Consider the following 26,218-nt stretch of genomic DNA (forward strand, 5'->3'; position numbering starts at 1 on the left):
ACACGCTCTCTCTTAGCCATCTCTCCTGGCTGGTGCTCTCTTAGCCCCTTTCTCCCCTGCCCCTTTCCCCTCTCACTCCCCTTCCCCTCTCTCCCTCAGAAACCATGCTGCCTCCCGGGGGTAGGACCCCCAATAAACCCTCATCTAATGAGCACCCTCAGAAGCCGTGTGGAGTCTCCTTGCCTGCCTGCTGCTACCAGCGAACTCACAGCCTAGGGGGGCCCGCCCGGGACACCCCCGTGTGGTCCCCCCCGCCAAAGCACCGCTACAGCAAATGGCAGCAAGCAGTACCATTTTGTCAATTTACACTCACCTCTGTTTTAGACAGTATTTGCCCATAGCAAGTCAGCAAAAAACATCACAACCCTACAGCACTGATGCTAACGATGAAGTCATTCCCACAGCAGCTGTTAAGATGTGTCGGGGTGTGTACAAGGAAGTACTTGTTACTAGAGCGGCACAACAGCAGATGGAATCACTGCACAGGAACCAAATGCAGACATAAGATTAAGTACAGAAATCAGTATCTCCCCCCCCCACATCTGAGATGATTACTATGACTGTTTGGTGAAGTATTATCTCTTCTCAACAAAAGTACCAGAGGGAAACACAGCTCAAAAGACAGTAACTTTAACTGGAAAATGATAGCACTGTTTCCTGCCACCACCTGACAGTGGGTCTTTCTCATCCTGCCTGGATAGATTATGTATGACCAAAACAGGTGTTATCAACCCAAGGGAACTGTTACACCCTTCTAGTAGAGTCTACATGAAAACACACATTCCTTGCCACCAGAAAGATGCCTACAATGTGTGAGACAGGGCTCCAGGTGAGGCACATTCACCATTCCAGGGCTAGTAAATATGCCTGTATAAAAAGCATGTTCCCTGCAGGAAGAGCTTGTGTTCTCCAGGCACTCAGACAGCAGGCAAAGCTTTCCCACTTACCCTACAAGAGAAGATTTTTTCAAACCCTGCCTGTCAGCTACATGGCTTCCATCAGACTGCCTGGTGAGAAACTCCTTTTTGTTGGGACATACTAAACTTCCAGCCTGTCATGCAGTCTGTGTGGGCTGGACCCATACTCCCACAGAGCCCTGACAACTTCAGTCATGTTTTTTGGATGTATCATTAAAGATTTCCTGTCCTCTGTGTGCTTCACAGTGCTCCAGGGTAGGAGCAAAGACTAAATGTGAGTGGCTTCAGCAGGCAGAGGTCTGCTAAACCTCTGTGCCAAAGCATTCACGCTTTACTTCTATCACAGATGATAGTCAAATGGTATGCATGAATTTCTGGGTTTGCCATTTGGGTTTGTGTTTCTTCTTCTTCTTTTTTTTTTTTTTTTTTTTTTTTTTTTTAAGCCAACAAAGCCAACAGCACTTTTTCTTTTTTTTTTTGAAGTTCAAAGTCTTTATACCGAAAATTGGTTCCTCTTAGTGTCATCTGTCATCCTGCATTTAAGATCCTATAAGGGTTTAGCTACAATCCAACCAAGATCCATCTGGTGTTGGGCTATTTTTCCCCCACAGAACTCTCAATAACAGCACATTTCTAGAAATACCTATCCAAAACACAAATATCACATCTTTAGATCTGCCTCTAGCAAAGATTTAGCATAAATAAACAAACTCTTATCTTGTTTCAACAATTATTTTCTGTTATCTCAGATTCATTTTCCAGTGGAGAAATAAGTAAAAATTACAATAGTCTGTTGAATAAAACTCCACCAACAGGTCAAAAGCAAGGTGAGACTTCCTGAGGACTCCTCTGAGAATTCAGCCAGGAAAATTCCAATTATTCTTTTATTGGTTTACTTGCCCGCTAGGCAACAGATGGTCAAAAATCTGTATCAAAGTAGGGGCTCCAAGAGACTACTTTATTATGAAGGTTTCCTAATAGAACAAACTACCTAAGTCTCAGAAACTTAAATCCACTAAAAGAGAAATGTGATTGAGTTTTATTAGGAAAGTTTAACTTGTAGTCCTCTGAAACATTAGAAAACAAGATGAGTTTTTTGCACTGGAATGTTCAGCAACATGTGTGCAGCAGCATTCCTGTAATAATGGATTTTTAAAGTCACTAATCACCAAGATTAACAAGCAAAGAAACAAGTTCTTGAAAAATCTTCCTAAGAACTTCAATACCAACTTCAAGGTATTGAAAGGGGTTGTTGTGATTTAACCCCACATGGCAACTTAGTACCATACAGCTCCTTGCTCACTCCTTTAGAATTAGGAATAAAAAGTAAAACTTATGGGTTGAGATAATAAATTTTAGCAATTGAAACAAAGTGAAATACAATAATAATTATAATAATAACAACAACAATAATAATAAAAAGGAGGATGAAAGGAATAAAAGCCAAGCCAGACAAATGAAACATACACAATTGCTCATCACCTGCTGGCTGATGACCATGCCATCCCAAAGCAGCAATTGGCCTCTACCAGCCAACTTCCCCCAGTTCATACACTGGGCATGATGTTCTGTGGTATGGAATATCCCCTTGGACAGTTTAGGTCAGATGTACTGGCCATGAGCCCTCACAGCTTCTTGTGCACCTGCTCCCTGGTAGATCATGGGAAACTGAGAAGTCCTTGACTTGGGGTAAGCACTACTGAGCAACAACTAAACTTTTAGTGTGTTATCAACCTTATTCTCATAGTCAATACAGAACAGAGCACTGTACCAGCTACTTCAAAGAAAATGGACTCTATCCCAGCTGAACCCAGCGCAGAGTACAAGCCTTTTTACAGTTCTTCCTGAGGTTCACATCCTGAAATATTCAAAGTAGGGGAAAAAAAAACTTAACATGGACAATGTTTTGGCAGAGAGAAAATGTCATTATTGATTAGACTTAGTGAGCAGCTTGTCCATGATATTGATCTTCTCATTTCTCGTGTTGATTCAGTAAAAAAACATGATGAAGATTTCACCAAATTTTACACATCCAGATTTTGTCTGTAATTCCAGAAACCTGCACATATGGAAAAATTCCTTTTAGCAGCTAAGACACATTTAGCATCTAACTGGCAGTGAAGCTCAGAGGACACACACTTTCTGAAGAGACTGAGAGAAGATGGATCTTTCTTTTTACAGAAAAGGTCTGGAACTACGGATTCATTCCATGCTGCAACTTTGTCTTTCCACAGCACCTCTAATTTTCATGTAACAGGTTTTCAAGTTCTATCAATTACTTCAGCTTTCTACCACTTGAAAGACCTTGTGTATGCATGGCGTACCACAGGGATGTGCCAGGTGCTACTGCTGAACCCTGCACCTGTGCACTGTAGTGCTCTGCTTGAAGCCTGGTTCAGTTCACTAGAAAAGAGATTTCTAAAAATTTATAATTCACACCTGTTACCATCCCGATTGCACCCTGGGATGTGTCAAAAGCTTTGAATGTGTTGCAGTGGCACTTACTGCAGTGTTTTAATCACATATCCAGTTACTGAAGAATACCTATCTAGTCTTGCAAACTTAATTTCTCGCACTGAAACAAGCCACAGTTTTTCTTCCTACCATCTGGAAATAAAAAGAAACAACCAGCTGCAAATTAGTAGGCTTTCCACCTCCACTTTGAAACAAAGATTGCTTTATTGTACCATCAGAAATCACAGAGCATGAAAACAGTGAAGGAAACTTGTATTGTGGGCAGTAAGGAATTATCATACAACATTAAAAATTAGGCCATTTCACGCTGTCGAGTTAAAATCAAATCTGTAAGCAGCATCATTGCATTAAAATGCAACCTCACGTAGAAGAAAGTGTTATCTACAAGATGCAGCAGGGGAATAGGAATATTTACTTCTAATCTTGTTATTGATTTGACATCTGGAACTCAGGGAAATTACGAGCATCAGCTCCCTTGTTTGGCAGAGAAAGACACATAGTCTTTGCCTATTTTTATAAGATATTTCAATATTTCATATAAAAGTCAGACAGTCACCATAATGTATTTGAATGTGGATAAATCCTATTACTATCTTCTGTTTCAATAGCTATTTCTCAGAAACATAAAGATTTTAACAACACATAAAGCCAAACAGAAGCAAAACAATTTAACACAAATAGGAAAAAATCACTAAAGCAACTAACAAAAACACACAGAACTGAAATGCATCATGCTCCAATTTCATGCAAGTATGTTCCATCTGGAATAATAAAGATAAATTATGAGACAATATCTACATAAGGACCAAAGTGAGATACTTATATAGATGAGATGGCTTACTCAAAACTCTAAATCACAGTCCTAAATATGATGCTTGATGATACTCTCACATCTGAATACAGTCCAGCTGAATATATTCAGTATTTCAAGCTCAAAATAGGACATAAATTTGCAAAACTCCATGGGGAAATACTTCCAACTGTTGTGAGAACTAGTTTACTGAACCATAAACAGATTTTATAGATACACTAGTCCTATTCAATTACTCACATGTTTAAGATATCCCACATAGCAAACAATAATCGTGGTAAACCAAATTTGATTAGTTACACTGGAATAAGGACAAATGGGATAATCACAGCTGTATGTCCTATCACTAAATAAAGGGAAAGGAAAAGAACTGTGGTTGCACACACTATTTATGTTCACAAGCAGATGAAATGTAGAGGTTTTTGCTTATGTAGGAGTTATTTAGAAATAAACAGGAATGTAGTATTTAGAAAGGTAAACTACATACACAAGACATTTAGCCATCAATGTAAAGACACAGAGAGCAACTTAAACACTATGGTTTTCAAAACCTGTGTTGTCTGTTTAGACTAATGGCAATTTGTTTTAAAACAATGCACTTCATTTTGCAACAATTTCTGTTGGTAGGATACTTGATGATTCCAAAAATTCTTACAACTATAGGATGGCTTTCCTAGTGGAAATTACATAATTCTAACCTCTCAGGGCCAGAATAAGATAGGCATGCATATAGTGAAAGCAGGCAACATAGAATCGAGTATGACAAAAAGCATGACAATTCATTAAAAAATACTCCAGTTGCCCAATCTCAACTCCATACTCACAAAGTCAGTCAAAGGCCATCAACACTGACCAAAGCTTTTGAGACCCATTTCCTTAAATCCTTTTCCAGTTAGGTACCAAACGTATCAGAAATGCTTAGCCATCATCTGTGCTGAAGGTTTCATGTTCAGCACCCTCCTGCCAGCACTTGCAAACAGTGACCAACATGGAAAAGGCTGGATTGATACAACTGTCACTCTGTAAGGAAATCAGTGTGCTGTACATGGCATCTCTCAGACCTCAGCATAAAGGGGAGGGGAATGTAAAATTATTGGTAATTCCAAAAGGCCTAGCACTGATGAGCCTGAGCAGCAATGAGTAAACTCATAGTTAACACATCTTTAAAAGGGACAGATTTCTTTACAAGTGTCTGGTCCTATGAACGCATCCAGTTTCTTGTAACTGCCAATGATAAGAATTTGTAAACTGGGTACAATGGTATGACTGCATTATTTCCTTACTAAATCCAAAGACAATGCAATTTACCACATAACAGTAGTTACCCAGCAGGAAAAAATGAAGTTCCCCTGAAGATATGTGCACCTGAAATGCACTGGAGAGAAATATTTTAATGATGGCATCTGAATTAACAAAAAGAAGTCCAGTTAAAATTCTTTCAGCTCTGCTAGCTGACATTTTAATTCTGTGTGAAATACTGCTCCTTTACAAGAGACAGACAATTGTCTGTCAGGTACAATTGTCAGGTACATTATCAGTAAAGGAAACACTTTTACCAGCTCCTTTCTTGTATCTGTTGTTGATTTGTGCTTTTTTGATTCTTTCTGTGCTTCTACCACGTAGCTACATGAAATGCCTAACTAATCCTAAAGTAACTGCTAGGAAAAAAGTTGCTATTGGTTCTGCCCCCTCTTGTACTGGTTGCAGCTTGCTCAAATGTAGTAGCTCAGAGCAAACTAATCCAGCAGGAAGGGAATATGTTTCTTCCAGTATGATAAACTGACTTGGCCTACTGTTGTGGTCCTGTTGGCAACACACATAGCACAGGGCTGGGCCTCAAGGTGAGACTCAGGGATCCAAGACATCTTCTTACTACTGGCAAAGCTGTTAGGTAGGCTCAGCCCATTTTGTTTTACAAAACCCTGAGCAAACCCTTTGCTAGTAAAGAGAGGCATCCAGCATACTAAAGCAGAGAAACTGCTGCCACTTTCTCACAAAGGCTACTCAGGCATTTAGTCAGTTATGTGGGTCACATTATCTGCTGTGTAGTGTGTTTTCTACACATGGTACACAACTGAATGATTCCCTAGAAAGGGGAAGCAACATTTCTGGATTCTCCACTGAAGATACAGAAATGTGCACTGCACACTTAGATGTGGCTTCTGTAAAACTCTATTCAAGTAGCTGTGATTTCCTCTAATATTACTGAGCAGAAAAACTATTACTAAAGGAAGAGAAAAAAGCGCATCAAATGCAAGAAAATAAAAGCCTGCTGAAGTGCATCCACAGGATGGGAAATCAGCTTACAGTATGGGAATACAACCTAGCAGCAGAAATGGAGAACTGCAAGACAAAATACACAGGTTCCTATTCTCAACCATACTAATGGCTCATACGTGGTCTTTCACAATTGTTTTTCCTTTGTCTTAGCTCATCCTTTAGCAAAATACATACAGAAATGTCACTGTGATCTCTCAAGATGCAGAACATAACAGTAGTGCACTAATCAGCAAAGCAGTTTCTGGTATGCACATGCTTCAAGATCCACTGATAAAACATTATTCAGAAATGTGAAAGACTACAACCATCTTCCTCGTGACATCTAAGGATGTGGTATAATGCAAGGCTAAAATCAGGAGCTCAAACTTCTGTTTGAGATGTTGAGAGAGCTTCCATCTTTTGCTTTGACTGAGATTCATGGCTAACAATAACTCCTAGGATAAATTACATTTTCCTCAAAGCAGCATACAAAATATGTATGCTCTCAGGTGGCAGCTAGAACATTCAGGTGGCTTCACTGACTACATAGAGCTGCACTAAAAGATACAACTGAAAATTAAAGATGTATCTTTCCACTATAGGTAGGTAGAATGTAAGTACATAACAACTATAATAATAAACCAAGGCCTAATTCGAAGGCCTGAGATTAGTCTTGGATTTAGTTTTTTTCCTTATCAACATGAATTGTCGATTCACACAGTGCTGCATTCTGTAATGTTCACAGTTCCTTGGTTACCCAACCAGAGCTGCAGCAGTGGACCAGGAGCCAGGTTGGAGTCCTGGATTTTGCAACAGATGTGTAAATGCAGAGAGATAAATTAAACAATACTCACATTACAGAAATTCATTCTTAAGTACTAATCACTCAAATTATTTACAGCATTTTGTGTTAATTTCTGTGCACCACTTAGAGTTTACAGTAGCTGGCATTTTCAAACAGTAACACAATGATACTTCTCTGAGCCCTGTCCCTTTTTGCTATACTGCTCAGTCAGCATCCCAACACTAACCGAAACAGAGCCACGGAAATCACTGATCATAGAACTGTTACAGTAGGAAAAACTCTCCAAGATCACCAAGTCCAACCATCAACCTATATAACATATATAAATAAGTAACAAGACCTGCTGTGAAGTGTTTAAAATATAATTGCGCATTAGTAAATCATACAGCCTAGAGCTTCTGAAACTCTACAAGAGATGGAAGTTCTCTGGTTTGCTTTAGAGTCCTCTCATTAGGCTGCAGGCTTCAAAGGAAAAGGTCTATGCCGTTCTTGTACAGCATACAGCTGGGAAAATAGCTACTTTGAGTAACATACAAAACAGAGATTCCAAGGCCTTCCCATATTAATCTTAAATACAATTATCAATTTTTAAGGCTCTTTTTCCCTTTATGTGGAGGGAGAGGTATAGACTTCTATAATGAAATCCCCAAGAGTTAAACATCCAAAGTATTTCATTTTTAGCAGATCTCTGGATATGTTGCTACTTTCCGAACATGAGGAGGTTTTTTCCACTTTAAAGATACATACAGTAGAATCTCAGCCTATCAGGGAAGAGGTGAAATCAGGTTTTTGCCTTGTGTTTGCACTTGGTGACTCTGAAGTAACATCTCCTTTTCAAACTATATTGTAAACAAAAGAGGATACCTACTCTAACTTGCTTCTGGACTTTGGCACTAGTACTGCATGTTGCAATGTCTGAGGCTGACAATCACATTTTAAAAGCTCAACTGAGCAAAACAGGTGTTCATAGTGTGCCACATAGTTTTAAAATATCAAAGAAAGTAGAAGACCAAGTGTCACAAAAGGGAAAATTCAATACAGACTTTAAAATAAAATCATACCTAAGTCCCATTCCAGTCAGTGCTGCATCATTTGAGATTTTCTGAAGGATTACTTTTGCCTCTTAATGCTGAGAAATCTTCTCATACTTGGAAATAATTACAGTTTTAGTATGCATTTCATAGAATCATAGAATGGTTGGGGTTAGAAGGGACCTTACAGATCATTTTGCTCCAACTCCCCCTGCCATGGGCAGGACACCTTTCACTAGAGCAGGTCGCTCAGGGCCCCATCCAAACATGGCGTTGAACATTTCCAGGGATGGGGCATCTATAACTAGATTCATCTCTCATTCTGGTTATTGGAAAAAAAAAAAACAACCCAAACATGAACAGTGATGTGTCTTAACCTTATCATTTCAATATCTAATTCTGCTTGGTCTCTCTTTTACCTTAAACCAACTTCTATGTCTAGTCTTAGAAACCTTCTGTGAAGAAGCTACTGTCAAAGAATTTAAGGTTATTCAGCTGAATTAATTTAAACAGTGTTTAAATAATTGAAAGACACAGAAGGAGGTACTCATACTACAAGCAGTTAAATTCAGAGGTACATTTTCACCTTTTCATTTAATTTTGAGTTATTTTAAGCATATTCAGAAAAAGTACTTGGTGTGCCAGACATGAAATGCATGAGGAACAAAATATATTACAAAACCCCGTTCTTATAGTACCCATGCTCTCAAATGCTGCATTTCCAATAATATTAAACTACACTTGGAAACATTCTTTACAGAGCTTCTGGTCATGCCAGAAGTTTTCAATTTGTGGTAGAGGACAGCAGAAAGCCTCTACTTGCTATTGTCGTAACAGTCTGGACTCACAATTTGCAGGAGAAAGATGGAATTCTTATGTAAAGTTTCTAGCACTAAATTGTATGCAACTTTGCCAGAGGGCATAGACTCAATTTCTCACACACAAGCAAAGGGTACTTGGAAGACTACTGGGCCAGCTTGTTCCACTGGCAAAACCTGTTTCCCAGCCCAACCTGCAACTGGCATTTCCCTGGTTCCTCAAAGATGATGTGATAACTTCCAAAGCTGCTCAAATGACTGGCACAGAATCAGTTTAGAGTACAGACGATGGAAATACTTAGGAAGCATTAGTTAGTAAATGTTTGGAGTCTGGTGACAGCTGGTGTATCACTTGGATTCATATGTGCTTGTCCTACAAGGACGCTGATACATTCTGTTTTCAGGGATGAATGTGTATCTTTTCCTTTCCAAGGGAAAGGAAATCCATATGTTCTTCCAAGAGGCACTTGGATACTTTTGTGAAGCACAGCCACTTGAAAAGCTTTGCTCCATTGATTCCTTTCAGTCCTGCTCTTAACTAGAAACACATTGCTGTTCTGACCTCATAAGAAACAATCTGTTTAAGGTTTAGGCAGGGTTCTTCAGTGAAAAAGATAACTGGTACATTTCACCTGGATCACCATCAGTAACTACAGGAGGTCATCAGTTGAATTTTGTACAAATATCCTAACTCTCAAGCAGCTGAGGTCAGATCCAGAGAGACAGTAGGTATTTAGGTAGCAAATTCCCAAGAAACATTTTACTACTTTTCTTGAGTCCTGAAGGCATCAAAACTCTCTTAGGAATCCTAATTTTTCCTCAAAATGCTAAACTTCTACTTCTTCACAGGCCAAGAAATATTCTGGTCTTCATATGGTTTAGTAGCTTGTAACCTACTTTATAATTAACCTGAGCAGTGACTAAAATAGACACTAGTCCACAGATATGATGTTACTCTATTAAAAAAACCCTACAGATTGATGATGATACAGTGGGCCAAAGTGAAACAAGGAAAGAACCAAAACAACCAAGAAATAAAGGAAAACAGGAAAAACAACAGGTTTAAAAGACATGTAAAAAATTATATTCAGATAAAAGTGAAAATCTTACCAAGTAATGGCCAGGAACTTCAGGATCTGGCTGTTAAGTTTTAGAAATCCTGTTCTGAAAGTATACATAACTTTTAACTTAGGATTTTATTCAGAGATGTTGATAGAATCATAATACAAATTCCAGCTTCACAAAAGGGTTGAAAAAAAAATGTTTAATGAAAGGCAATTTTGGGGGTGATTACTCTCTTGCTTTCAACTGTTGTGTTTCAGCACAAGAAGGACTCTAGGCCAAACATAGAAGGCCTACAGAGGCAGCAGTTGCAGTCCTTCACCCGCTGAGAGCTGCTGGGCTGGCTCCTCATCATTGGGAATTTAGCAAGGCAAGAAGAACTGGAGGATACAGAAGTGAGGACAGAGTTTGTAAGAAAGTCATTCCATCCATCAGGAGCCAGCAGTGCTGGTAATACAATAATACAGTCTTGGTAATCCATAGCTTCCCCAGTTTCTGTCAGCAGATGGCTTTTACTACTCACTGGCCTGTAAAGAAGGCCAAATATTGGCTTAGAGTGACTCTTGACACTCTTTGTTTCAGCAAGCACAAGCAGGATTTTTGGCTTAGCTGATTGCTGTAGTCCCATGAGAAACCAGGAACTACCATCCTGCCTGGAACATGAGACAGGGAGAGACCCAGATCTCCTCTCTGCTACTGCTTACTGCAGTAGAAGAAAACAAGACCTTTGTCCTGAGTGTACAAGAGATAATGTGACCAATCTGCTGGCTGTAACTCACCTCTGTTACTCATCTCTGGTAACTGAGTACCTTCTGTCCTGAAGTCCAGAACCTAGCACCTTTCTCCAAAATGTTTATTAACATGGATTTTGACAAAATACAGAGGTCTTGGAGAAATTCACACCACACATTTTTGGTTTGTGTATTTTGGTAGGTTTGCTTGGGTTTGTGTTGTTGGGTTTCTTTCAGTTGGCTTGGGTTTTTTAACTTGTCAAGTCCCTCCTTTTCTGGTTGTAAATGTGATTTTTCTTTTTTACTATTTCAATGAACATTCCCATGATTTTGTGTTGTAAGGCAGAGATACCAGAAGCATCCAAGCCAGTTTCTCATTATTAGTCCATACATACTCTTTCACAACTTGCCTAGATGGTGGTCTTTTTGTCTCCTCTTCCTAAGGACTTCTAGAAAACCCTAGTTCAAATCCTTGTACTGAGAATAACATTAAGCCAAACTCAACTGAAATCTTCCACATCCCAGGAGACAGTATCTTGACCCTGGGGCCAGACTAAGATATGACAGCAGCAAATCTGGAACTGTTCCATGGGTATAGAATGAAGGACCTTCCCTTGAGAAGAAACCAGACGCACAGGCAGACAGAATGACTCTTTGACTTTTGTGTTTATACCACTTAATGCAAGAAGTAGGATGCCTGGTTCCAGGACAGTTTATTGATCTGGAGGCCAACAGCCTTGGGGCCAGTAGCTGTCATTACCCTATCCCAGAAAACCCTGTAGGCTTCAGACCCAAACAGTTGGCTTATTGAATGTAATCCTTCTCCTCTGGCATCTTTCTCAACGTACCTCATGATTTCCTTTGCTCTTAGAATGTCTCTTGTATAAAAACCACTCTGTTGCAGAGCACAACACAACCTCCCTTTGCTTCCGAGATCATCCCCAGAAAATTACCTTTACCTGTAGATGTTATTTCCAAGTAACAATCAACTCTTAAAAGAAAAACAAAATTCCCAAAGTTTGGCATACTCACCCTGGTGAATAGCTGCAATTCATCACAACAATTTAAATAATCTATGAGTGCTGCAGTCAGAGCAATGGTACAATGAAGCTTCAGCGTTCTGCTGGAATCAGGGATGACTACCAGTGAGAGAGATCTGAGTTTAATCCATCACCAAGTTTGTGTATTTTCAGATAAGAGGCAACAGAGAATCTTATGTCAGGTCTCTAGACAGACATTTGGTATGAACTATGAAACATTTATTCAGTGTGTATTAATGAGATAATACAGGCATCACCAGGGCCAGAGCCCACATATTCTGACAGCAGCAAAAATAACATATGCATTTCACAGTGAATTCAAGCATGGGACAAAAAACCTTGCTTTCCCTAAAGCCTCTGTAAACTATATTCTTATTTATTATTTATTACCTTAAGTTATATTTGCATCTTTCTATACAGGTTTGTGAGATCCCAGTAGCTTCTTCCACCTGAGGGCTCTACTGTAAGAGCCTACAAACCTTATGATTTTTTTTTAATGCTCCATTGTGATGCTTTCATGGCACTTGCTCATCTTTGGATTTGTTCAGATCTGTAATGCACACTAAATATGCACTGGATGTGGGGCCTGTTCCCCTGAGGGAGAAGAAAGGCAAGAAAATCAAGCACTTGTGAGAAAAACATGGAGAAAATTATGCAGACTGCCAGGTTTCTCTTTCCCTGGTCTCTTCATACAGAATGAACTTTCTTTTGCAGTACATCACAACCTCACAGCCTGCTACTTGTCATAAAGGCATAGTTTAGTTTCTCCAACAAGTCATCAGCAGCAATGCATATGAGAGTCAGATCTAACAGAGAACACCCTTATAAATCAAATTGTAGATGCATTAACTTCTCATACAGCTTGGCAGTTAAATAACCTGAATGCAAAACTTTCCCTGAAAACTATATTGTATCTTTACTAGCCCTTCAACCAAGCATTTTCAAAGTAACAGCCTCTGTCAGCATTTATCTGCAACTACTGAATTACTACTGTTCCTTACTCCATTCAAAATACAGTGAGCAGAAACCCAAATTCAGTCCATTGTGGATCCTGCATGACATTCTCTGAATACAGCACAATACACCCATCCTCAGCACCAACGATGAGATTGGTACAGCCTGAATTCTGGAGAAAATGCTGCTTTTACAAACCACTTTGCAGACAACCATGTTACAGGCTTCAGAAGTGGTTGAATACAGACAATCTTCCCCTCTCTTATTGCCTTAACTCCTGTGGTTCAAATGAGAGGCCAGCTGACCTCAATCAAAAAATTTAAAACATGCGTTGCCATCGCAGAAGAGGCAACTTCTCACCTTTCCTCTGCAAATCCCTAAATCGGGACAAGGCTATCCTCACCTTCCTTCTAATGGGTATCTTTCACCTTTCCTCTGCAAATCCCTAAATCGGGACAAGGCTATCCTCACCTTCCTTCTAATGGGTATCTTGCCAACCCTAGCACAGCAGAGAAGAATACAAAGCAGCTCTTCCTCAGCATCCCTCTGGTGTCTAAATGTGAAATCTCCAGCCATACTTGTAGGTGGCACAGCTTGTAGATGAATGCAAATATACGCAAAGCTGGACAGTCAGACTAAGTCTTACAGCCCATTTGTATAAAATGCCACGGAATAGCCTTGCACTGAGAAGACTCTTTCCAGAAACAAACATAAAACTACAGCCCCACGTTCCTAAATTGGCAGTTCCTTTTCTTCCCTACTTATTTTCCTTCAACAAGCAGAAGTCAGTGTACTTTTCATATCTGTCAACACAACCAGTATCAATTTCTTTGGTTGCTTCATTCTGCTTACAACTCGTGTAATGCAGTATTCCCATATTGTACCAATACAGGATAAGATGTTAGACACTGACAGCATGCCAAGACGAGTGAAAACACCACCTGCAAGGGTGAGTGCAAAAAAATTACTTCATTTTTATTGGTAGAAATAAAAGACTTTAGTACAGATGGCACCACAACAAAGCCAACCAGAAAGAACTGCTTCAGCAAAATGATTTGATGGCATCTAGCACTGAGACAAGCAGACCACAGATGTGTGTCAGGTATTAATTACAGGGAATTTCCAAGGCAGACACTACTTAAATGCACACAACTGTATATTCTTAGTGTTTAGGCTGTCAGTTATTAATGACCAAAGTGCTTCACCTTACACATCACTCATATGGCATTCTGCACAACTGCTTAAGTTGCATAGGGAGGAATAAAGTCAGAAGAGAAACCTGCTGCCTGTCACTGCTACAATCCGTTGAAGCCTCGCCACCAGTCCATTTCACTGCCCTTTGCTTGCCTGTCCTTCAGGCAGCTTGTGACAGTCCTGTGACAGCCCATGTGCACAGCAATATTAATTGCTTTCAAGTAGCAATTCGCCTTATTCTGCAATCTCCTTTAAGTTTTTGGGTTTTTTTAATTCTTAACTGGCTTTATCATTTTCTTCAAGGATTTTCTCTAGTGAGTAAGAAGCCAAAGACTATAATAAGGATGGGAGGGAACAAGAAGAAAAGTCAGGGTTGCCAAATTTAAACACTTCCACACATGCTCTATATAGAAAACTGAAAGGCTCTGAAAGAAGCCTTGTCCTCTCTACAAGGGGTAGGTGTGCATTTATTTACATATGAGAAACAAATTCAGTCAGCTGAACATAAGGAACATCCAGGTGCTCCCTGTAATTTCAGTTACACACAAACAACCCTCAGCTGGCACTACAAGTAGCAGGGTTTTCTTTTCTGCTTTTGCCCTTACTGTACTTGGCAAAGGCATTTGGCATTTCAGGCGTACACTTTATAACAATACAGCATATTCTGAATGTTCAAACACTTCTGAACAACTGTTTGAGGTGGCCAGGCGGGTTCTGCTGCTTGTCATCCCTTTTAATGACTATTTCAAGAGATTTGAAAGATTTCTTGCACAGGTGCAGAGTCAATTGAGGGGAAAAAAATGCACCTCAGAAATACTTGTGTTCTGGGGAGAATTTGAACAAGCATTGGCCGAACTGGTCTGGATTTACACTCGTCTACTTGTACAAACTCTAATTTATTTTAAATAGGGATAAGTGCAGCTGAAGGCCACTGCATAAAACAAGAAACACATGGATGTGGTTCGAAAGGGCCCAAGTCAAAGGACTATCAGACACAGAAGGAAGTACCACCACTTGATGCCTGGTTTATTACATCAGTGATGACTGGATAACCTCACTTTATGAAGCTCACAGAAATAATGAAAACTCACCGCACGCCTGTCAGACCTCTGGGTTTTCTGTGCACATGCCATGCAAGGGGCATTCTCTATAAGGTTTTGCATTTGGACAATGGTACCTTGAGTCTTCTTCCCTGGTAAGGCCTCTATGATCAAGCCAGCTAAACATGCAGGGCCAGGTTATGCCTTGCCCTTCAGCAGACATGCAGTGGGAAGAGATATCCCTGCCTGAGCTGTACTACCAAAGCCAAACATCCTGAAACTCTGTATCAGCAGGAAGTGTTAAGGTGCTACCAACTCAGACCCAGCCCCACTGGGTCCACTGTGAACATTTTTGACTGAGTCATAAAAAGGGTGGGACTTTAAATTTCTTTTTTTTTTTAATTCATTATTTTAATGTTACTACACTACAGAAAAATTAATTTGAATATTAAAATAGCTCTTGGACAAAATAATTTACATTTTATAATACCTAACAGTATAACTAATTAGAAATGAAACAAGCAGGTCAATTCAGCTTCTGAAGTTTTAAGTGCTTTATAGCTTTACTGAAACAAAAAGAAAACAAATGTGGGTGCTGAAGTACTATTACAGTTCTATGCTTTTTTCACCACTAGTATTCCTATATGTTGATTAATGCTTGGAAATTTATTCACTGAAAGCATTTAACTGCTTTAAGTGTGACACTTTCTCTCTTCTTAAAAATTCTAGTAATTAAGAAGTGGGAAGGGGAGGTGTGGGGACAACACCTTTTACCTTTACTTTTTAAAAACACAACTTCCTTATACCCTAATCTGTACACTCAATGACAACTATTTATAGGATAAGCATTGCCTGAGATCAGTCAGGAAGCACTAACATATAATCAGGTGAGCAAATTATTAAATGTCACTATTAGTATCCGCTGATTAAACGTCCCATAATAGAAGGAGCGCTAACTTGGGAGCAAGGAGGGAAAAAAACAAAAGACACAGTGCATCTTTTACAGTAATATCAATGTACTGCCAAGACACAGTCTCTGTTGGAGAAATTTTAGGGTGATTTTTTTTAAAGCTGTTTTTATGTGACAAGCCCTTATTATTTGTGTCAGTGACCTGCATTCAATTCACCAAAACCCAGCTTCCCAGCACAAATAAATGCACTCATCCTTTAGAAGGCTGTCCACTATGATAGTACGTGAAATGCAACTACTGTAAAAATAAGTGCTTGTAAAAACTATGGTCAGAGGAACGTCTCCTCGAGCTTTCAAAACACCAATGCAAACTGCTGTCTGGAAGAAAAGAAGCATTATCTTTCAGTCACTCATATACAAATACTAAATGGAAATTGACAGTAAAACATATCAATGAAATTTAACTTCATTATAACCGGGTTAGCAGTCCGTCCCCGTCCATCCGCGTGTGTGTATCCCTCCCCCAGGAAAGAATCAGCCAGGAAAAAAAAAAAAAAAAAAAAAAACAAAAACAAAAAAAACCCCACCAAAAAACACCAAAGGAGAACGCAAAGGAGTCACCTCTAGAAGCATTTAAAAGTTCAAAGAAAGAGCCGGGCATGTCGCCGGATTTTCGAAACCGCAAACGATTTCAAGGTGGGGGAATTGGCAGCCTGGCTCTTGGCGCGAATTCACGGGGGGTCAGTCATGGGTGATGCGGTCGCTCCGTGCCCCCGGCCCCGGCCCGCAGCCCCGGCCCGCGGCCCCGGCTGCCCCACACCGGCCCCGCCGCGGGGCCCTCGGGGGTCCGAACCTCCCCGGAAGGCCTCCGGCAGCGGGCGAACCGCCTTTGCCTTACCCGTGGTGGAGAGGACAGTGCTGGCGAAGAAGAGGGAGGAGGTGAAGTCCCAGTTCCAGTTTCCTGAGGCGTTGCTGAGCACCGAGACGCCGTAGTTGCTGGCCTCCAGCACCCGCGTCAGGAACTGCTCCAACTGCTGCTCCGAGAGGCAGGCGTGCTCCTCCAGGAAGCGCTGCTTCAGCTTGCCCAGCTCCTGGCGCAGCAGGTCTTCGTAGGGCAGCTCCACCGAGGAGAAGACCACGGCGCCGAACACCAGGTAGAGCAGGTAGCCCAGCACCAGCAGCGCGAAGCACCAGGCGGAGCGGTGCTGCTCCACCAGCCGCACGCAGGAGCTGCCCGCCAGCGACTGCAGCATCTTCCCGAGCCGGGGCCGCCTGAGCCCCGGGCCGGGCCGCTGACGGGAGCGGGGGCGAAGGGAAACAGGGAAGGGAAGGGGGAGTGCGGCCGCCGGCTGCCCCCTGTGCGGCCGCTGTCTGACTTTGAGGGCGCGGAGCGGCGCTGATGTGGCGCTCACGTGGACGCGCGGCGCAGGTACCGCGGCGGAGGGAGGGACGCAGGGAGGAAGGGCCTCCCCCTCCTCCTCCTGCCGCCGATGCTGCTCCCGCCGCCTCTTGTTGGGACGCCGGCGCTTTCTCTCTCTGCTGTGCCTTGTCTCCGAGTAACGCGTGGAATCCCCCGCTGGCGCTCGGAGAAGCCGACCCGAGAGCCTCCCCCACCCTGCGCTGCGGCAGACGTTTATTCCCCTTTCCGCACAAAAGTCTCTGGAGATTTCCTTGCCCCGTTGCTCCCCGCCCCCTGCGGTGAGGAACCCCCAAAACAGCAATTGCTTCCACTATTTTCTTGGTGGTGTTATTATTTACTTATTTATTCTTTCAACGCAGAATAAGGTGACGCAGTGTGAAGCGGCAGGCTGAATTTCATTCAGTGCAGGATGTGATGAGTTCAAGGAGAAACCAGATGTCAGGTGTTGAAGTCCTCCCCCAGGTCTGTAACTTCAAAATGGGGCCTGTTTGGGGGTGCGGCTTGAACCAGGTGACCTCCAGCAGCTCCCTAGACAAGCTAAAGGAGTCTTTGCTCTTGTGAGACGCTTACTTTTTAATAGTGTGGAGTGCCTGGCTAGTGATCAGAGCCGCATCCACGGTGAATACAAATGTGCTGTGCAGCCAGCCCTCCGTGTAGACCCAGCCAGAGATCTTCACAAGTTTCACTCTGAATGCTTCTTTCTTCATCCATCTTGAACTCCAACCAGCAAACACACTGTAAACTTGCCAGATGAGGCTCCCCACCAGATGAAAAGGAACAGTAAAAACTACAGCTTCCCAAACTGTCCTTTAGGGTGAATAAAGACAGCTTCTAGTAAAGGAGAGAGAGAGGGTTCCCAGGTCACAAAGCTCTGCCATGGCCCTTCCATTTCTCAGCTGATGGCAATTTTTACAGACACAATTGAGTAACTTACAAATTAGAAATTTACTAGGGCTGAGCCAGGGAGTTTGGACCGAGTAAATAAAATCCAGCAACCTATCTTAAGCTGTGAGGTAACCCTCTAAACTTAAAGGACTGCTGTATGAAAAGAATAGAAAAATGAAAGGAAAAAAAAAAAAAAAAAAAAAAACCAAACTTAAAATTATATGTCAACATTTCCTTTTATACAATAACTACATGAAGCTATGGGATAAATCTGGCCTGACAGAACAGCTCATCCAGTTCCTGGTGTATTCCCCACTGCCAGCCACAGCTGGGTCATTCCAGGGCCTTCAACACGTCCCCCACCCCCATGTTTCATTGAAATGTAAATGTGCTCCTACATGCAAACAGCAGCTGCTTGAATGGTTGGTCAGTAGAGCACTGGGGCGATGTGGGAGGTATACAGGAGACAGACTGAGCAGGCAGACTCGAAGACTCTCGATGACGTGCTGGGAGAACACCTGTGTGGTATTCGTGGTAGGCAGTGGTCATGTCTTTCCTATAAAACAGAATTTTCCCAACCTTCAAGTCAAATATTTGTTTAAAGGTTAGAAAATGTTTGTCTAAGAACACACCTCTCTTCAGTTATAGGAAACTGTGGCTGGGTAAGCTGAACCAGCCTCCTTCAGTTTTCCATTTTTATGAATCAGTACCTCTCCATTTTTAGAAGCCTCTCACACTTGGAGGCTTATTGGGCTGAAGAGAAAAGGATGACTCTCTGCTGAACAGAGCCTGCAATACTCTCCTAACTCAATTTTTATCTCCAAAGCTTTTTAGAGGCATGGGCTGAGGGGAGCAATGGTAGAGCATCACAGCTGTGTCACCAAAGCATTCAGTTCTTGCTTCCAAAGCAAACATCTGTACAGTCTGAGTTTTAGCCACCATTTTAACTCAAGCATATTTTAACTCAAAGCACTTAACGTAACTAATAATTTAATTATAGATTTCTTTGGGATAGGAATGTGTCTTCATATTCAGTTTTGTGATTTTGAGTGATTGTATTTACCATGATAATATCACATGTGAATGCGGTTATGGCATTCCAGCTTCATTCCACAGCATGCTATATCCATTTTCATGTTTTGCTAGTCAAAGATTAGGCTAGTCAAGGATTCAGTGTACTGAATTCCGTGTTATGTCCTGTACAACAGGACATCACAACATGCTTCAGCAGGGAGTGACTGAAATTGGGGAGCAGGCTGTTACAGAACAGCCTCTCCCCAGCAGAAGTTTCATTCTGTGGTGATTATCCCTCTTAATAAAACATGAATCCAGTTAATAAAGTGTACCACATCATCACATTGCTTGTCCACCAGCAATGCTCTGTGGTGACTGGGCTCCTTACTGTTGGAGAAGCCCAGCTGCAAGCAGAGTGAAGAAACCCGTTATTGGTAGGTACTGGTGCTCTCCATTGCACAAAACTCCCTCAGAGCTACAGAAAATGCAAATACAAGCTGCCTGTCTACAGGGGCAGAAAAGAAGGCAGACATTCTAATCCACCATAGAACTGAGACAGAAACCACAGTTATGTCCTGGGGTGCTCGAAAACCACAGAGAAAATTAGTAGTCTCCAACTCTGCTGCCTAGGGAGGTAGGACAACTCCCCTATCACATCACTGGCCTAGCAGCTTCTGTGGCACAGTCCAGAGGCTGAGAAAACCCTCTTTTGTACATAAGAAGTGTAAGGCCCTTTCAGAGCTGTATGAATCACTGACATTTTATGTTGGGAGAAGTGAAATTGAAGTAAAGAAGCTTTGTGTTAATGGCAGTCTGTTCTTCTCTGAGATTTTCGGTTAAGTAGAATAATCTTTAATTACAGAAGTATTTTCAATTAAATGCTGAAGGGCTTGAGACATCAGAAGATAAGGAGGTGGTGGCTAGAGAAAGAGGACAGCTTGGTGGCAGACAGCGACCAGAGAGAGGGATCACTGGACTCTAGTCTTTTGTCCAGTGACTGAAAATGACAGTAGATAAAAATTGTAGCTTCAGTGAAAAGCAAGAATAGCTCACAGCAGTGCTCCAGTTCCCAGAGCCTGGTCTGTGCTGGGTGGCATAGGCCAAAGAGGAGATTTGACATGGAGGCTCTACTGCTGCAATCGCTAAGTTCTAGTCAGTGAACAGGAACGAGTCTGGGGAAAGGGAAACACCCATGTTTGGCACCGTTGCTTATATCAAGACTATAAAATATTTTCGGCACCAGAAGAAATCTGAAAATTACTTATATGCACAAAAACTTCAAGTTGACTGAAAGGATGATTTATTTTCCTTTTTTTCCCCCCAAAAAGAGTAGTCTCTTGGCCAGATCACAAAACTTTTTCCATCAGTCTTGGAAGAAAAAGCCCTTCCTCTCATTATGTTGTAGAACCTTAAGTCCCAGAAGCTGGGTAAATAAAATTAGTTACCAGGCAATACTTATCCTGCCAAACCTGTTCTGCTCTGGTGTACGTACAGCATGACCTCACAGTACAGGGAACAGAGGAGGTGGTGGTGAGGAATGGTGGGATGAGCCAGGACAGTGTGGTAGGCAGTAGAAACTTAAATGGGGAAAACGTGAGGCAGTATCAAAGCTGTGTTACCCTGACAGCTGAATATTGAATAGCAGCAGGGAAGTAATTTGTCCTTCAGAACCTTTCTTCAAATTTGCATGGATATAAATTCAGTGGTTATGGCAAGTTTGAAGTCTGATCAGTCCTAAATTATGTGTACATGAAGAAAGATTGCCATAAATGTGAGATTCTCTGAATTCACTTATATTAGTGATTCTGCCCCTAGAATATTTTTAAAATGAAACTGATAAAAAGTAGAATCCTTCATTATTTGGTCTATCTGTTAAGTGAAGGCTGGAACATAATACATTTTCTTTTATAGAAGAAAAATTTTCTGAACAATTGTTTCTAAATACTCAATTTGCAAGCTTTTGCAGAAGTTTGTGCAAGGTTGGCTAGTGGCTCTGATTGAATGTCACAGCCCTGTGGGCAGGCAAGATGTGAATTTATAAGAATCACCTCCTCACAGGCACTAACACAAATGTAGTTAAGTTGAGAAGCAGTCAGATGGGTTGCCATGTGTTCTGTTTCCAATGGGTAAGGTGTTGTATTTTGGCTAAATGCAATCATGTAGATTTGGGTCAAATAAAGTAAAACTTATAAAAGTTGAAACAATAGAGCCTGACTTTTCAGGGAAAAAAGTAAACTGTGAAGAGGGGATACAGTCCCGTCTTAATTTGGCAGGAGGATGGAGATGGAATAAGAGAGTACAGATGTATTTAGGTTTTTAAAATTTATCAGCAGCCATACTGGTGTCAGTAGATACATTGCTATGGAAAAAAAAGAGCAAATTCTGTGTCCATGTTCATGCCATTTCCAGCAAAACCTGCCTGGCTAAATTCTGCTTGAGAGGGAAGGGAGGAGGCTTGAGATTTATTGGTTTCCTCAAAAAAACCCCATTTTATGCTGTTTACTTAATGGTGCAACACTGTCCACAAAGGTTAAGACCACTGATGTGTGATAGCAAAGGAATGAATATGCCTAGTTTGGACCTATATTTAGGGGAAGGTTTGCATCATGAAGTAGTAGTATTTAGAATCAAGGAAGTTTATATGCATGGTCAGGCACAATTTCTTTCTTGAGTGAGTCATCCTTGTTCAGCGTAAATATAATTTTCTTTAGAGTTGCAATAAGTATTCATATCTAACCAATGATCTTGGTGTCCAGGTTGAATAACTGATAGATAACTGTTTTATTAAGATAAGCATTTAATGTGATGGAAAAAGTAATGTCGTGTATATTTGCCATCAGATTTACCAATGACATTATCCAGAAAGCAGCTTTGTTTCTCTACGAGATATCAGTCCAATGGGGATGAGGGCTGCATATATGTACATAAATACACATGCCCATGTATATACATATATGGTCTTATACAATTATATAGGTAGCATTCTTCTTCAAACTCTTCACTATTATATTTCAAGTTGTGCCATATCTTTGTAGAAAGGCAATTACCTGTCATTTGTAGGATTGTGTTTACACTAAAGAAATGTACTGGCTCAGAGAATTCAGGATGTCAACATGACCTTATTAGTGAATTACAGTAAATAAAATTCAACTTTTTCTCTAAAGTGACCTTGCCCTCCTAAGTCCTGCGACAGTCACCCAGCAGAATCGGTCTTTTTAATCTCTTGTTCAAGATGTTGAAAAGACAAATTATATACTTAATACTTTGTACTGAAAAATAAGGGTTGAAGTCACAAAATACTTTATATTTCTTCCATCTACTCTGTAGAATTTTTTGTCCTTCTTCCCCCAGCTTGGCAGTCTGCTCTTAAAGGTAGTCATGGTGGGAAATAAAAGAATGCAGTAGCTAAAGTGGACTCACACAACTGTGGGTTTCCAGGCCTCCGTCCTTATCTTACCAGTTGTGAGACCAGTTTTTTGGTTTTGTGCCAGTTCTTGGGCACCGAGGAAATGATGGTGTCAGCAAAGCCTACCAGCATTCTCTGGGCCAGTTTCAAAACATACAGACTTAGAATGGGTTCAACACTAAACGATCTGTCTGTAATTACTTTTTACAGTAGTTAGGCTATATTTACATGGTTTCTGATTTTGGTTGACTAGGGCCCGGTCCCAGTCTTAGTTTAGTGGTGCAATTGGGCAATAGTGTACATCCTTTTACCTCTCTTCATTTTACCTCTCTCCAGTTTGGATCACTGTAGAATTTGTGTACTTGTTGTAAAATCAATTTTATGCAACAGGCTGAGTTGAACTTGAGTTACAGTGGCAGACAAAAACTTGGACCTGGCAGTGGTGACGTTCTCTCTGACAGCTCATGCACCCTCTTACCCATTCACAGAAAGGTCACATTAACTTATCAAAACAGCTTTCAGCTTCAGCTTCATTTGACTCTGTGTTCCTGGGCCCCAGCACAGGTACACAGCACAGCGCTGCTCTCTGAGGCCTCCTTGCCTTGGGCTATGAGCTTGGATGGAACAATATGTGCATGCTTGGACTGCATGTACTGGGCCAGTGTGCTGGAGCCTGGTCTGGACACACTGCTGTTTGGCCCTGCCTTAGGCAGTTGGGCTCCAGTGACTGGAGATGTTTCTGAGGCTGTTATCCTTTGCAGCAGTGAATGTCTTCATGCCTGCAACGCAATAGTTCCAGCCCATAGGAGACCTAGTGAAAAGTGCACCATCTCCAGGCTAAGATTCTTCACTAAAGTAGGGATGTCTGACGTAGCTGCCTGCATGTGGATAATAACAGGGCAGGTTCTTAGGATGAGTTTCAGATGCTGCCTAGATGCTGCCCAAGGAGTAATCAGCTGTGGAAGAAGTAGGGTTGAAGATCTGGGAAAGGATCTTTTTCCTGCTGCATCCATAGCTGATAGCTAGGATCTACTGCAGCTTGGCTTTTCAGGACTCTAGGCTCCTAGAGAGCAATGCTAGTGAGAGGCCCATCTTTGCAGTGTATTACATAAAATACATTCTAACCCAGATGCTCAGGCATACCTGAAAACAACACTTGTGTCTGACCTTGTGTATTTCCTGTGCTGTTTGGATCCTACGGTTTAAAGGAGCTTAATTTTTAATTGTAGGATGGCATAAGTTCCAATGCTTACCTGAAAATGTCCCAGCAGGATGGAGGACCCAGGCAGCCTCTTCCCTGGATACAGGCTTTACAGCCAGCACATGGTGGAGGGGAGCACTGAAACAGGCACCCTTCTCTCTTCATTTCCGCAGGGCAAAGCTGTGTGTTTCTGTGGTTGGTCCTGACAGCTCAGAGGCCTAATAGTTCTTCTCTGGGAGTGCAGCACAAACCAACACATTGTACCAGACCCCCTCAGCCATGGCATTTATTTCTTGTAGCTGAAGGCCTGCATTACCTCAATGAAGTCAGCAGGAATTATTACTCCTCAATGAGGAAACACAGGCAAAGCCATCTAATCGGTGATACTCCCACCCGGCCATGCTATTTGGACAGGTCCATTTTCCAGGCAACCCTTCTGTCTCAGCAGTGTTAAATTTTATTAAGTGCTATTCATTGCCTCACTGAAACAATGTCTGGAACAGCCCATGGGTACTATTGCCACATGCACCTGCTATAATGAACACCAAAGCCTATTTCAATGACCTGAATCTTTTGAAAATGTAGTCCTTTATTTTTATCCACTTAGAGGGAACATAAGCTACAGCGTCCTACTTTTTCTCAACTGTGTCGTCTGACTCATCAATCAAAATTGAGGCTGAATCTTCTTATCACCCACTGACTTTCAATCAACCTAACAAACTGATCAGAAGTACAAGAGAAAGGTTTTGTCACTCAGCCCTATACCTTTGCAAATCTTGAGTCATGTGAGATATTATAAAGTTTACAAAAAATACAATTTCAGCAAGGCCAAATCCTACACTCTTCCTTGGAAAGTTACGCTTAGAAAGAACATCACAGGACGAAGAGAAAAATTTCTGTGAAGTAAGACAACTTTATGATGAGCTTTTATACTATTGGGTTGCTTAATTTTAAATATAATACAACAGAAGTATTGTTTTATACACTTCCATCAGAGTCCACGGTACACTCTTATAACATTTACCAGATACAGAAATATGAAAGATATTTTTAACTACAGGCTGTTAAAGAAATGGCTTAAAATGTAGGTCTATCCAGAGGAACCTCTGTTGAAAATGTGACAAGTTTTTCCCCTGTACTTCAGAAAATGCATGAAGCAGTTTAAAAATAACATGTCACTATCACCTCTACAACCAAAATCTGTTTTTCATGTTGTTATGGCAAAACAAGTGTCAGTGACCTGATCCTATTCTGTCTGACTCGTGGGACATATGTAGGAAACAATTACAACACATACTAAAAGATCATTCCTTCCTTCCTCTTAGAAACTCTTTCCCAGAATCCAGCCTGTGTTCCTTCTAAAAGTCTTCAGCCTGGCCAGGAATAAAGAATAAAAGGCTGAAATATCCCACTTTCCAAGGAAAACAACCCACATTTCCCACTGTGACCATTTGTCTTCTGATGTCTCACACCTGATTTTAAGACAGATCTACAAAAAAGTTGAAAATATGTTAGGTTGGCACCTAACATTCACAGCCCTTTTGAACATTGCCAACTGTGGATTTTCTTTTTCTGCTGCATTGTGATTGTCTCTACCTCTCCCAATTCTTTGTTTAAACTAGTCCTACCTGTGCCTCTTCTTGCTCCGAGTTAAAGTCCTCCTACACATCCCATAAAGTTAATTTAGGATTATACTTTCACAAATAGAAAAATGAAATAAAATTAACACTATGTATATTTTTCAAGCTATCCTTTCATAAATTAAGTTCTAAGCATTACCTCAGTGCAAACAGCTAATGATCAAATCCTAAACCAGGCTGCAGAATTGACCATCAGCATAGGTTTTCCAATGAAACTGAATTGGTGTTAAATTAATTTTGGGACAATAGATATACAGCTTAGTATTAGGAAGAATCTTGCTAACAGGTTTTATGCTTTGGATGAACCTCTGTTTCCAAGTCTACCACCTCATCACCTCATCATACATCTCATCAACATAAAACCAATCCAAATATTAATGATTTATATAAAGTTATAACTGATAGTAATCAGATGTATTGCCACAATGACAATTACTTTTATTTTGTGTTCATTAAGTAAATGGAAGTTTTTTTCTAGGCAGTGCACAGAGAAGGAAAGATGAAAGAGAAACCCTAATATTATTGGTTGTTGGAGTAAAATTTAATATCACCAGTCAAAGGGACAAATGAATAGTTTTCACGTTGTACTGATGTCTTCTGTTTCA

At 41.1% G+C, this 26,218-nt stretch overlaps 1 protein-coding gene and 1 long non-coding RNA gene across 2 annotated transcripts in view; one reads left to right on the forward strand and one right to left on the reverse strand.

The window, feature by feature from the left end:
• The window catches only part of KCNK1 (potassium two pore domain channel subfamily K member 1), a 30,682-nt gene extending 13,252 nt beyond the window's left edge, over positions 1-17,430 (reverse strand). Inside the window, exon 1 of the mRNA XM_068185057.1 lies at positions 16,946-17,430. Within this exon, the coding sequence (XP_068041158.1) occupies positions 16,946-17,300 (355 nt within the window). The 5' untranslated portion in view covers positions 17,301-17,430. The remainder of the gene's footprint in view (positions 1-16,945) is intronic.
• A 178-nt stretch (positions 17,431-17,608) lies between these two features.
• On the forward strand, positions 17,609-19,382 carry LOC137471054 (uncharacterized). Its single transcript, XR_010997377.1, has 2 exons — positions 17,609-17,745; positions 17,827-19,382. It is a non-coding gene; the product is annotated as an uncharacterized lncRNA (long non-coding RNA).
• The last annotated feature ends 6,836 nt before the right edge of the window (positions 19,383-26,218 follow it).

This window comes from Anomalospiza imberbis, chromosome 3, assembly GCF_031753505.1.
Source record: "Anomalospiza imberbis isolate Cuckoo-Finch-1a 21T00152 chromosome 3, ASM3175350v1, whole genome shotgun sequence".
In the NCBI taxonomy this organism is placed as follows: Eukaryota; Metazoa; Chordata; class Aves; order Passeriformes; family Viduidae; genus Anomalospiza; species Anomalospiza imberbis.